This window comes from Coenobita brevimanus, chromosome 100, assembly GCF_032717465.1.
Source record: "Coenobita brevimanus isolate Jiangsu-jjx chromosome 100, ASM3271746v2, whole genome shotgun sequence".
NCBI lineage: Eukaryota > Metazoa > Arthropoda > Malacostraca > Decapoda > Coenobitidae > Coenobita > Coenobita brevimanus.
This window is the reverse complement of record NC_137053.1, coordinates 53963442-53977044: the sequence shown is the minus strand read 5'-3', so window position 1 is coordinate 53977044 and position 13603 is coordinate 53963442. Positions and strand designations below refer to the sequence as shown.

The 13603-nt window shown below is 41.2% G+C and overlaps 1 protein-coding gene across 1 annotated transcript in view; it reads left to right on the top strand.

The window, feature by feature from the left end:
- The window catches only part of LOC145414591 (sodium channel protein 1 brain-like), a 1229691-nt gene that overhangs the window by 664816 nt on the left and 551272 nt on the right, over window positions 1–13603 (top strand). Inside the window, exons 21-23 of the mRNA XM_080284113.1 lie at window positions 645–828; window positions 1086–1094; window positions 3214–3459. Of these exons, the coding sequence (XP_080140239.1) occupies window positions 645–828; window positions 1086–1094; window positions 3214–3459 (439 nt within the window). The remainder of the gene's footprint in view (window positions 1–644; window positions 829–1085; window positions 1095–3213; window positions 3460–13603) is intronic.

Sequence of the window (13603 nt, the reverse complement as noted above, 5' to 3'; positions counted from 1 at the left end):
GAAGTGGATTGGTGGGATTGGGAATCTCCTTATCCTCTAAACAAGTTTCCAGAAGCATTTCAGTTGTCACTTTTTCCCAGCTTCCCATCACTTGGGGTGTGTTGAGTTCAGAGGCTAGACAGAGATGGAGTCAAGGTGGAGTTGCTATGAGGTGCGAGCTATCAAAGTAATCCAAGCATTCTTCACTCGTTACTTAAGCCAGCCATATTGTTTAGTTCATCCCACATGTCACAGCATCTGCAGATGACCTATTACTGTACTTCTGCTGTATTCAGTGGTGCTGGAGAGGACACTGTCATGCAGTGGAACTGGTATACAGTTCTGTAATCAAGTGGCTAAATTTTACTGCCTAGTTATACAAACTTCCCTCAGTTGCCTCCCATCCCCTGAAAGGAGGATGGCAGACAACAGAAAGGCAGATTTGGTTTACAGTTCACAAGGTTAAATCTCATATGAGTCAGGGGCCATAACAACAGCAGTCATGTGCAGTGCTTTGCATATATCATTATTTCTGTCATATGTTTATTCATTTGCATCCACAAACTTGAGCACCTCTCATTCACACACATTCACTCACTGTAATCTGCCATCACTCTGCCTCACAGAAATCTAATGTGCATACTCCAAATCATTTTATTACCCAGAATCCAATGCTGCAGCCAATTTACCGAGACCGATATCTACAAGCGCTGGTATCGTGTTCGTCAAATGTGCCTCTACGTGGTAGATAGCCCGTACTTTGAGTGGGTTGTCCTCATCCTCATCTTCGCTTCATCTGTCACACTCTGCTTTGAGGATGTTCATTTAGATTCTAAAACGGAACTAAAGGTAAAGAATCCATGGTTGCGGTGGTGTTGTCATTCACTGTTTTTCACTTAGACAGTCAGTCTAGGACCATCAGTTCGTAGTCATGATGTTTTAAGTAAAGTACTATAGCTTTTGCTGTAAGAAGAACTTCCTAGGATGGTGTATTGCCTTCACTTTTGCATAGATATGTAGTAGTTTTTGATGTTGTAGTTAATGGTAGACACAGTTGAAATATGGTACTAAATACGATGTTTACATTTTCTGTTGCACTTCAACAGGAGAGACGGGTATTTATTGATATTTTCTTCGTACCTTACACCTGCTTCTGAATGCCTTTGGTCTTCTGCCGCTGTCTGTTACTTTAGCTTGGGGCCTCATGACCCTACCATACTTGTGTTGACACATTCACACGCTCACCACAGCATGGAAAGTATATCCACATGTACACATATCTCGCACACATTGCACAGAGTACACTGTGTATGTAAGTCAGAAAACCCTCCCATACACTACACTCATCACTGATATACACATTTGCTGTTTTTTTTTTTTTTTTTTTTTTTTTTTTTTTTTTTTTTTAAGCTGCTGGCTTGTACCATGCAGCATTTAACTCATAACACAGAATACTGTGTATGAAATAACATGGTTAACGATCAGGTGTATGATATTTACAGTTGTCCATTACTTTTGACTTAAGCACTAGTGTAAAAACAGAACTCAGTCTTATGACTTTGAGTACATTGAATACTGTATTAATATTAAAAGTAGTGTGCATATCTGGAACTTCATAACACGTGGACTTCTTTTTATGTAGTATGTGTTGGAAAGCACTGTACAGCTTTGTGTAGGGTACAGTAGGCTGAGAGTAAGGTATATTAGTTTAGTAAGAGTTTGGAGCTGTTTGTTCCTTAGTGATTGTAGAACACCATATAAAGAAAATCCAGACATGTAGTGGTTCTAGATATGCAAATTCTACTAATATGTGTTACCCCAAAGGCTCGAGTTCCTGCAAGCACATGACACCACCCACCCCGTATGTTCTTCCCTCCCCTGTTGTAGGTGTGCCCTTAACCGTATTGTAAGTGTTAACTCCATGCTGCTACCACTACCACCATTCACCAACCACATGTCACCATTGCACCAACTGCAAGAATATGTCAGCCTGTCTGAACAACTCATGTTTGTGTGTTACATTTTCTTATCACCCAGACACTGCAGAAGTCTTTACGTGGATGTTCGTCAAGTCTGTGCAGATGCAACTAGGGAATTTCCTGATCTCAGTATTTATTATCTACATGACTGTAATTTCCTCAGTTCTTTAATTGAAATGTTAATAGACACTTCATTGCACTGTTACATTTACTTAGCCATGAATGTAGTCAGTAGCATATACTTGGGAGGTTACCCACACAACAGAGCACATTATTGACATACAGTATTTTATTCCTAATTCATATTGACACCTCTGATTGCAGATGACACATTTTAACTGATCATGTGATATGAAGTGTTTATGCTGTTATAAGTCTTGTTTCCAGCATTATTTCTCTTCCTTATATGTCGATATATATATATATATGTATAAATATATATTTTTTCATCCTAATGTGCAATGTCCATGTTGCTTGTTGTGTCATGACTGAATTTACCTCCCTGGCTTCACTGTCTGACGTGTGCGTCAAGCTGCTGCCCATAAATGTACATGTGGCCATTGGATACCTGGAATGTGCATTAAAATGTACTGTATATTATTTGCATTTTTGTGTTATTATTGAAGCCATTGTGGGAGATGTGGAGGTTTGAAGTGGATTGTTTGTGTTTGTTTTTTAGTGTTTATTGTGTGTTTGCCTTTCCTGATTGACTGCTTGCAACTGTAGGAAGTATTAGAGGATTTTAAAATAGATTTGTATGACCCAGTTGGTGATTCATCAAAGAAGTTTCAGTGTATTCAGTTAAGGAGAGTGAAATTGTTTCATCCTGAGTCCCCACGTTATATTGTTTTAGATTTTTAAGAAATAGTAAATTTTTCAAGTACTCAGAATATTCAAAGTACTTTTTTAAATTATTTTTTGTCATAGTACAGCAAAAATTTGCAACTAAGTTGTACAGTAGATGTGCCGCCCCCCAGTTCAGGCTTAAGAAGCAAAGCTAACTCCAATCACTCAAGACATCTGTCACACCTCAGATATTATTCAACTGCACCTAGTATTATACAGTTCCTACTTTGGTGCTTTGATGAACTAGGTACAGTATGATATTTCTCTCAGCTCAGCATACAGCTTAAGAGGTGGGCAGAGTCTTTGCTGTGAGCAAGAGTTAGCTGGATAACTTGACCCTGGTGACCTGTATACCTGGTTATTTCTTAGCCTGCCCAGGTATTGACCTTGTACCTGTACCCCCACACAGGAGGTGCTCAGCTACCTGAACTTGGCCTTCGCAATACTGTTCACATTGGAGATGATCGTCAAGTGGGTGGCACTGGGATTCGTTAAGTACTTCACCTCAGTGTGGACCATACTGGATTGCTTCATTGTACTTGTGTCCATGTGTAGCCTCTTCATCGAACAGGATAATCTCATTGCTCTCCGTAGCCTCCGCACATTAAGAGCCCTCAGGCCTCTACGTGCCATCTCTCGATGGGAGGGAATGAAGGTAATTATATTTTTTCTTGTACAGGGAAGTAGTGTATAAAATAACCAAGTTTTTAATCTTGGCTTTGTGACAACCCATACCCTCAGCTTATGTAATATTTACAGAACAGTAAATCTTCACCACATACTGTCAATGTATCTATAGCCAGACACCATAATCCCATTAGGGGTGGCCACAAACAAATCGCCTTCATGTCCCCCTTTCCCCTGCCATTTCACTGCCCTCCCCCCAGCTTAACACCCCTCTCTCATATACCTCTCCATTCCTCCATCTCATCTTCAGTCTCCCCATCCCTCTCCCCCCTGCCCTCCCCCTCACTCATTTGCACACTCCTCTTTAGTCTCTTGCCCTCCATCCTCTCCACATGGCCAAACCACCTCGATGTATTTCTTCTGACGTGTTGTATCACATCGACATCCTCATCACAATACTCCTTTGTTTCTTCATTTGTCAGTCTGTCTCTCTGTGTAAGTCCTTATGCTTCTTTCAAATAACTCATTTCTACTGTGTCCTTCCAGCAAGATCCAACCTTCGCTTCCATATGTTAGAGTTGGTATCACAATACTGTACTATCATGCAGTGACTTTATTACTTCCATGTTCACTTCCCTATTTTTTATCACTGTTTTCAAAGATCCAGAAACTTCTCTTCCCTGTTGTGCCCTTTCAAGCACTTCATCATCTAAACCAGGGTTCTTCAAACTTTTTCAGTCGTGACCCAGTTTTTACTATGACATCATTCTCGCGACCCATATAGAAAGATCTTGTACAAGTGACCAGAATTATCAATGTCAAAGAATACAAGGCCAAAAACTGAAGCACAATAATTATGATAAAAAGGCATTCTAACCAGAATTATAACCATGTAATGTTAGTAATTGCATATATATATATATATATATATATATATATATATATACTGTATATATATACATAAAATGTGTGTGTGTGTATGCTTTCAATAAAGTGTGGCAAGCATAGAATAATATCCACTTAATTTGCACTTAGTCTTACCTATTCAGTGACTTGGGTGGGCTTGCTTGTTGGCTGTTATCCTGGACCAGTTTGGTTTGCAGGAAGATAGGGCCACACGCATATCAATGGTGGCATCAAGGCGATTTCTTTCCTTGGACTTCAACTTCGTTAAGACTGAGAAACCAGCCTCACACATGTACGTGGTTGTAAAAGGTAGCAAGAGAGTGACACTTTCTTTACTTAAACTGGGATAGTCCTTGGATAGGCTTAACCAGAAAGATGACAATGTTGATGTCTTGTGCCTCATTCTTGATGAATTATCACTAGTTAGGCGGACTAACTCTTCTTCCTTACTGGGCGTAAAGTTTAATTCAACAACTAAATCTGGGGTTTCAAATAGAAATGGATCTTTTACCTAGTGTTTTTCTTTCAAATGAGTCATTTTTTCTTCTGGAAAATACCATTCAAAGCTGGCTGACAGAGACTGAAGGTGTATGTCTATATCCTTTTTTATTTTCTGCAAACATTCTTCATTGACATGGTTTTCCTCAATGTGTTGCAAAAGTATGGGGAACATATAGTAAACAGGCTGGTCTGCTTTAACTCTTGCTTGCCAAATCTTTAGTGATTTCTTAAATGTTTGTAATTCCTCCGTGTGTTTGAATATATCATTCTCCTTTCCTTGTAGTTTTAGATTAAGTTCATTGAGCTTTGAGAAAATGTCTGCTAAATATGATAGCTGTGCAAGCCACTCATTCCTGACAAATAGTTCTGCCATTGGAGATTTCTTTTCTAGAAGGAATATATTTATCTCCATCCTTAGTTCATATATCCTGGTTAAAACTCTTCCTCGGGAAAGCCACCTGACTTCAGTATGGTACAACAAGTGTGACTGGTCAGCTCCCATTTCACAGCAAAGTTTTTCAAACAAACGGCTATTCAATGAACTTCCTTTGATAAGATTGACAAGTTTTACAGCTTCATTTAGAACATTTTTCAAGCTGGCAGGGATTCCTTTTGCAGCCAAAGCTTCACGATGAATGAAACAATGATTCCAAGTTACATTATTACCTGCGGCCTCTGATATTTTGCTCACAACACCACTATTTTTTCCAGTCATATTTGCTGCTCCATCTGTGGTGACTCCCTTGCAGTTTGCCCAGTTCAGTTTATATTTTCCAGTTACACAGTCATTCAACACTCTGAAGACCTCTGACCCTGTTGTGTGTGTAGGTAAGGTCAAGCAGCACAATATATCCTCCAAGAAGTCATCTTCCCATGGATATCTCACATAAACCAGGAGTGTTGCACGATTAGCTATGTCGGTACTTTCATCCAGCTGGATAGCATACCCTTCGCCTTCAGCAGCCTGGAGGCGTGAAACCAACTGAAATTCCAAATCTTCTGCAATATCACTAATCCTCCGAGATACTGTTGTGTCACTGACAGGGACACATTTAACTTTCTCTGCCGATTTCTCATCAAGCACAGTAGTCACTATATCTAATGTGGCTGGAAGGATAAGTTTTTCACCAAAAGTATATGGCACTTTCTCTTTTGCTATTCGATAAGCAACTAGATAAGAAGCCAGTTGCACTTTATCATTGTGAGTGGTTGATTTACTAAGGATTTTCACTGATAAATTCAATTGTTCCTTTTTTCTTTGAAAAAATTCTACTGATTTTCCTACTAGTTCAACATGTTTCGCTTCAAGGTGCCTCTTTAATTTTGAAGGCTTCAAACTTTCATTTGCAAGAACTTCATTGCAAATAACACACTGTGGCTTTGGTTCTTGTTTATCTTTATCATACTTAATAAATCCATACTTCAAGAATTCTTCAATATATTGCCTTAGCCATGATTTCTTCTTCTTGGCAAGAGGCTCAGAAGAGGGCACAGGCGATGATGCCTCACCCATACGAGACATAGCAGGCTTCTCTGCCACTGACTTTGTCTGTTTGTCTTTCTCACTTGAACAAGAAGGCTTTGGTGCCTGAGTAGCAATGGCACCCTTTCTAATAACAATTCGATCCATTTGATATGAGTGTGGGTGTATGAACTGTTATATAACTAAAGGAGACTTCTGCACACTCTTAAAACTCAAATGTAACTAAACCCGTTTTCGTTTCAAAGCTGGAAGCACTCGTCGCAGCTTACGCGTTCGATTCACGTTTGCCACCCCCACCACCACTGCCTCACCCACCTCTCTCTCTCTCTCTCTCTTTCTCAAGAAGGCTAATATTTGTGCTATGATTTTGTTTTATTGATAATTAAATGTATGAATATTCGAGTATAAAACTGTGTTAGGCGGGTTCATGTATGAACTTCATAGTTATTTTATTGTCACGAACATTATTATTTTATTTTATTTATGTATTTATTTTTGTCAGCCTGCGACCCAGTTTGGAGGACTTGGCGACCCAGTAATGGGTCGGGACCCGTAGTTTGAAGAACCCTGATCTAAACTTCCATCCTCATTCATCACGCTACCCAGGTGCTTAAATGCACTCACATTTTCTATTTCCTTGCCATCCAGGCTTACTGTGCATCCATCCATCCATCCATCATCCAATCCTATGTCGCCCTGCGAGGAACTTAGGAGCCCAGGGCTAGGCAAGTTGATCCTGACGTTTAAGATGAGAGTGACCAGCCCCACTCATCCCTGAGTGGCATTACGTGAGCAATAAACCCCAACCACCCCTTGGATATACAGTAAACCTACACAGGCTCAGTCCAATTGGAGCACCTTAATTACCCATTAAAACACCAGGCACCACAATTTGGTTATATGGTTACCACCCAGCATGTACTGTACTGTAAATGGCTTCCTTGTGTACAGGAAACCATTTGGCTTGTCACTCAGTAGAGAGTTACCCATAGGCAGAACGAAGAGGAAAGAAGGAAGGAAAGAAAGACATAAGAGGGAATGTAGAGTCACCTGTAGGCAGAAGAAAGAGGAAAGAATGAAGGAAAGAAAGACAGAAGAGGAAGGATGGAAGAGAGGAAAGGGCAGACACCCAATGCAGCACTACATCAAGTGAGTGGATACTTATTCCTCGCAAAGACCACAACTGTACACTTCCCTACATTCACCTTTACATTCTGTTCCTTACACACCCTCCCAAACTCATTCACCAAGCCTTGCAGTTCCCTTTTGTCTTCACTTAACAGTTCAGTATCATCTGCAGACAATAAAACAGGAAGTGTCCAAACACTCCCCTCTCTCATTAGAGCCGCCCAACCTTGTATCTCTTTTATAACTCCATCCATAAACAGATTGAACAACCATGACGACATGACACATCCTTGTTTCAATCCAACATTCAGATAGAAAAATTTGCCCAGTTCACCATCCACATGAACTGCAGCCCTGGTGCCCTCTTACATACTCTTCATGGCATTCAGCAGCTTCACATTTACTCCATAATTCTTAATAATTTCAACTTTATTCTGATAAAGAAGGAAGGTTTGTTTGATGTAAGTGAACTTCTCCTGTAGTGTATGGAGTTTTCTGGAAATAGTTTACTGAAGTAGAAAACATCAGATACCTCCATTTGAGTCCTAAACACTGTAGAAAACATCAAGAGCTACTCCCCCCCCCCTCCACCCAGTTCTGAGCATAGGCTTCACAGCCCATTCCCAAGGCTGAGTAGTCCTCCTACATACCATACTCCTCTACATGTCACCACTTCAGCGCTAACACCGACCGTCCATACTGAATACATGCAAGGGCTGTCTCATACAGGACTGGTGTACTGGTATTAGCAGGGGTATTTTTACATCTCAGCGGGTCTTCTGGTAGATCAGTAAAGTCTGTTTTATGAAATTCAAATCCTTAAACTGTTCCCTGCCTCAGTCAGGATTCAAACCTGGGTCCATTAGGACTACAGGCCACCTCTCTACCAATTCAGCCACTGCCAAGACACAGCAAAAACTCCTAGACAGTGAAATTGTGACTGACCGATAGGGAAAGTATAAAAATGTAAGGCTTGCCAACAAATCAGAAGGAAGAATGGATACAGTGGAAGAAATTAATTGAATGTAAATACAGTAACAGGAGTAGCAAGTGTCAGTGTTTAACTCAACAAGTTGGGAGTTTATTATGTGGGTAGAGGATAGTCACAAACACATACAACTGTGTTGTCTTGTAAAGTACAGTAGTCTCTCATTTATCCAGACGTTCAGTATCCGGACGTGTTCATTATCCGGATGCTGTCCCTCGGCTCTAAGAAGCCATTATCCGAATTTACTTGCTATTATCCGGACATAAAAGTCTCTGAGAACTTCGGCCGGCCAGCTGACATGCTCAAACATTCGGTATCGTGGCCGCTGGGCTCGAGCCTTGAGAGGGAAGTAGTCTGTAACCCACAACCAGAGCCAAAATGTTCGTCCGCCCATGTACTGAATGGTCAAAGTTGCATGCTCGTCCTATCACTCCCACCGAACCTCCAGCACCTGAGTAACACGACTGTAACCCTCCAAGCAGTGTCAAAATGTTCAAACGCATTCCCTGCTGAATGTCTAATATCGTTGGGCCAGGGGGGCTAAGTCTTTCTCAACCGCCACCTCCATCGAACACAGATCACAAGCCAAGAGTACATGTTCGGCTACAGCAACCGTCCGCCTCTGTGTTGAAGGTTGAAAGTCCCCTGGTCAAAGTGAGTTGTGTTTCCGCATGGCCACTCAGCATCTAATAGACCGCAAGCCACGAGTAAGTGTATGGTAAAAGCGTCTGTTCACCTGTTGACAGAAGGGGGAGAATCCTGCCCACAGCCTTGCTTCTCCCCCCCTCCCATCCCTCCTCCATACCCTTCTGGCTACCCCCTTACTCCGTCAGTCCCCACCCTCCTTTGTGGTGATAACACGGACTCGTGAGTTTTCAAAGTTTTATTTTTTGGAATTTATTCGACTGCTATTGGTCGTATTGAAGTTCCGTAAAATCCACGAGAAAGCTCATGAAATTCTGCATCTAGACATATGCTTAACTCTTGGAAGGTGCTGGCAAAATTTTGAACTAGGATGGCAGGAAGTTATATGAATGTAAGTTTTACTCCTGAACACTTTATTATTTGCTACATTCTGTACTTTTACTTATCAGTGTTATGTGTTTTTATTAGCTTATCTTATGGTATGAACACCAGCAAAGATGATGGTATACGATTTATACCAATACAGTAATCCCGCATATTTCGCGGTAGTTACGTTCTTGTAACCCCCGCGAAAAGTCAATTCCGCGAATACTCTATTAACTATTGAATCTTACACTTGTGTCCACCATGCTGCCCATCACACAGTCCATGTCCATACTGATTGCGAGACAATTCACCGTCAGACAATTCCCCATCAAAACATGGACGATTCCCCTTCAGAACAATTCGCACCCTGGACGATTCCCCGCCATTCTATAAATAACTAATCAATACTTTTATCAATATACTTATTATTAATTAATCAATACTTTAATAACTATATTTCAGGGGGATCCAGCAAAGTCTATGTTCAGTAGCGTAGGTTCTGGATATTATTTATTAGTTGCTCCTTTAGTCAATAATTAACTTGTTTCTTCCTCGCTGTAGTTGCCTTTTAATTATATTCTAACGTCACCCATAGCTATCTTCATTAATGAAGGCGAATTGTTTTGTGTTTGTTGTGACTGCGAATTGTCCCGAAACCTCCATACTCATCCCGAAATACCTTCTTACAAGATTGAAAGCACATACTCCATTATGAAGGAAAAACGTAAACACCGTACTGTAATGCACAATTATCTACACATTTATTCACAAAACAGTACAAAATAAAAAGATGCATTAACTGGTGATAGCAAACACTCCCACGGTCGTTTCTTAGCTTGTCCAGTAACACAATTTTCTCTGCTAAGGTCATAACTTTTCTTGATCGTTTTGTCACTTTGGAGTTCTTACTAATTGTATTATTAGCCTTTGGTGAGGCTGTCTTACGTCCTGGGGCCATGTGGAAAGCAAGTGGGAGGCAAGAGGCTCATATCATAGTGCGGTTACAAGCACACCTAACACGTACGGCAGTCAGGCGTGGACTGAGGATTATGCGGGGCAGAGAGCAGTGTTGCCATATCCAAACAACGAAATTATGCTAGGGCAATGAAAAAATTATGCTAGATTGAGCAAATTTATTCCAAGTAAAAAATGAATTATGCTAACTTGAAGCTAAATGATAAAATTCTATACATATTCGTGCAACATATTAATTATGTGATGTTTACTATGAAAATATTAAAATGAACCTACATACAGTAAGAGGATAAATATCGGTTTTCTGCCCATAGCCTACTGCTTTTTCCCACGAAACTTACGTTTTTCTGATGGATTTTGATGTGATTCATTCGATTTTGAGCATCATTTCCGTCAGAAATAACCAGATTTTGAGATATGACCCCCCCATCCCCCTGCAACAATGGGGGATCTTTGGGGAATCGGGGGTTATAGGGAGGGGGGGAAACACAGAAAATGGTCATTTCCGACTGAAATGAAGCTGAAAATCGAATGAATCATACCAAAATCCATCAGAAAAACCTAGGTTTCATGGGTAAAGTACAAAGCTCAAACTTATCCTAACCGAACCAAACCGAACCTAACCTAAAACCTAACCTAACCTAATCCAACCCAACCAAGCCCAAACTGAAAGTAACCAACTATTCAAACATCTTACCTTATTCGTCTCTCCCTCTCTCTCTCTCTCTCTCTCTCTCTCTCTGATTTGTAGCTTTTATAAAATTATTCCAAAAATATTCCATTCCATTCTATATTATGCTAGAATGATTCTAAAACTTCTAATATGCTAAAAAATATTCCAGACTCGAAAATTTGATCAAAATTATGCTAAAAGAATAAAATTATGCTAGATTTGGTAACACTGGCAGAGGGGCCGCGGGAAAGGGGCAGAGGGTGGCGTGAGTATACCGCGCTACAATTGGAAGTTGCGCGAATTTCAAATTTTTTGTTTTCTGTATATTCAAGGATATTTTAGTTGAACTTATTAATGCTAAGAAAATCCGCGAGAGGGCAAAACCGTAGACAAAAAATCCGCAAAAAATGCAGGATTACTGTATAACCAATATACAGTGGCATATTCGGCCGTGGAATTATTTTCAACCCTACCCCTGGGGGTAGGGGGTTTCAAGAATACTCCCCCAGTATCCCTGCTTGTTGTGTGGGGCGACTAAATGGGTTGGTGGTGGGTTAGTGCCCCACCCCATAAAAAGAACTAACTAAACAAGCGAATAAAGTGCCTCGGACCAGGACGGACCATACGTTGATGACTAAGGAAAGGACAAAGGACATTCTTAGGGTGGGGACGTGGAGTGTGAGAGGAGTGAATGATGAAGTAAAAGAGAGAGATTGTGCAGGTGCTTGAAGATGCAAGAGTGGATATATGTGGATTGACTAAAAGTAAATGGAAAGGTGAAAGGGTGAGAGAATGGGAATACGGTTTAGGAATATGTGCAGGAGTTAATGAAAATGAGAGGGCAAGAGAGGGAGTATGTCTGATGATAAGGAAGAAGTGGAAGGAGAATATAAGAGAGTATGGAACAGTAGGTGCAAGGATTGTATGGGTAAGTATGAAAGTAGGTAAACAAGTATGGGCGATTGTGTGTGCGTATGCCCCGACAGAGGACAGAGTGGCAAGAGTGAAAGATGAATTTTGGGCGAGTGTCGAAGCATATATGGACAAGTTTGAGAGGCGTGAGAGAGTGTTTTTGATTGGAGATGTGAATGGCAAGGTCGGGAATGTACGAGTGGATGGAGTGGTCGGTCAGTGGGATGTGCCAGCTGAAGTAGATGGGAATGGTAGTGCTTTGTTGGACATCTGTGCTGGTAAGGGGTTAGCAATAGCTAACACCTACTTTCGGCATAAGATGATCCACAGGTATACATGGAGGGTTATGAGGAGGATGGATGGTGAACTTGTTGAATGACAATTATAGACTATGTGTGTGTGGATGAACGAATGAGAAGACAAGTGTTGGATGCAAAGGTGTGGAGAAGGTGGGGGAATGGAATCTTGGACCATCACTTAGTGATGGCCAAGGTAAGACTGCAAAGAAAGTGGTTGAAGAGACGAAGGGGAAGACAGGAGGAAACAGCTCCTGTGAGAAGAGTGGAGAATTGCAAGACAGTGAGAGAATGGCAGAGTATAAGAGCATAGTGGAAGAAAGATTGGGAAGGTATGAGTTAGAGCAGATGGAAGGGGTGGAAGGCGTATGTAAGATATTCACGGAAGAGATAGGCGCAGCGTGTGAGTTGGTTTGTGGAGTGAGGAGGAGATGCAGGGGTGTGCAAGGGACAGCATGGTGGAATGATGAGTGAAACGAGCTGTGGAACAGAGGTAGTGGAGAAGATGAGAGAGAGAAGAGAGAGGTATATGTCAGCAGGAGAAGGGAGGTGAAGAGATTGGTGAAGGGGAGTAAGAAGAAAGTGGATGAAGAATTTGGGAGGAATCTGAGTGTGAAATGGAGGGAGAGTAAGAAACTGTTTTGGAAGGAGGTAAAGAAAATAAGGCCGTGTGAAAGGGGAAATAGTAGGGGAGTGAAAGATAGGAATAATAGCTTGTTGGTGGAGAAGAGAGAGAGATTGAGGAGATGGAAGGAGCACTTTGAGGATTTGTTGAATGTACAGAGTGAGAGCAGTGCGAGTATAAGTGGTTGGGGAATGGCTGAGAGAAGGAGAGATGAGTGGAGGGAGGAAGAGATCACTAGTGCGGAAATAGTGGAAGCAGTGAAGAAGATCAAGATGGGAAAGGCCCCAGGAATTGATGGAGTGTGTGGTGAAATGCTGAGGTATGGGGGTGAGATTGTAGTGGAGTGGATATGGAAGTTACGTAGATTGGCTTGGGAAGAGGGAAGGGTTCTGGAGGACTGGAAATCAGGTATAATTGTTCCTTTATACAAAGGAAAAGGGGAGAGAGAAGTATTTGGTAACCATAGGGGTATTTGCCTTCTTAGTGTGACTGGAAAAATGTATGGTAGAATACTCATTGATAGGGTTAGGCATATAGCAGAGGAGCTAGTTGGAGAAGAACAAAGGGGATTTAGGAAGGGAAAAGGGTGTGTAGATCAGATTTTTGTTCTAAGATGTTTTGTGGAGAAGTATCTAGAGAAGGGAAAGAAAGTGTATGCTTCCTTTATGGACTTG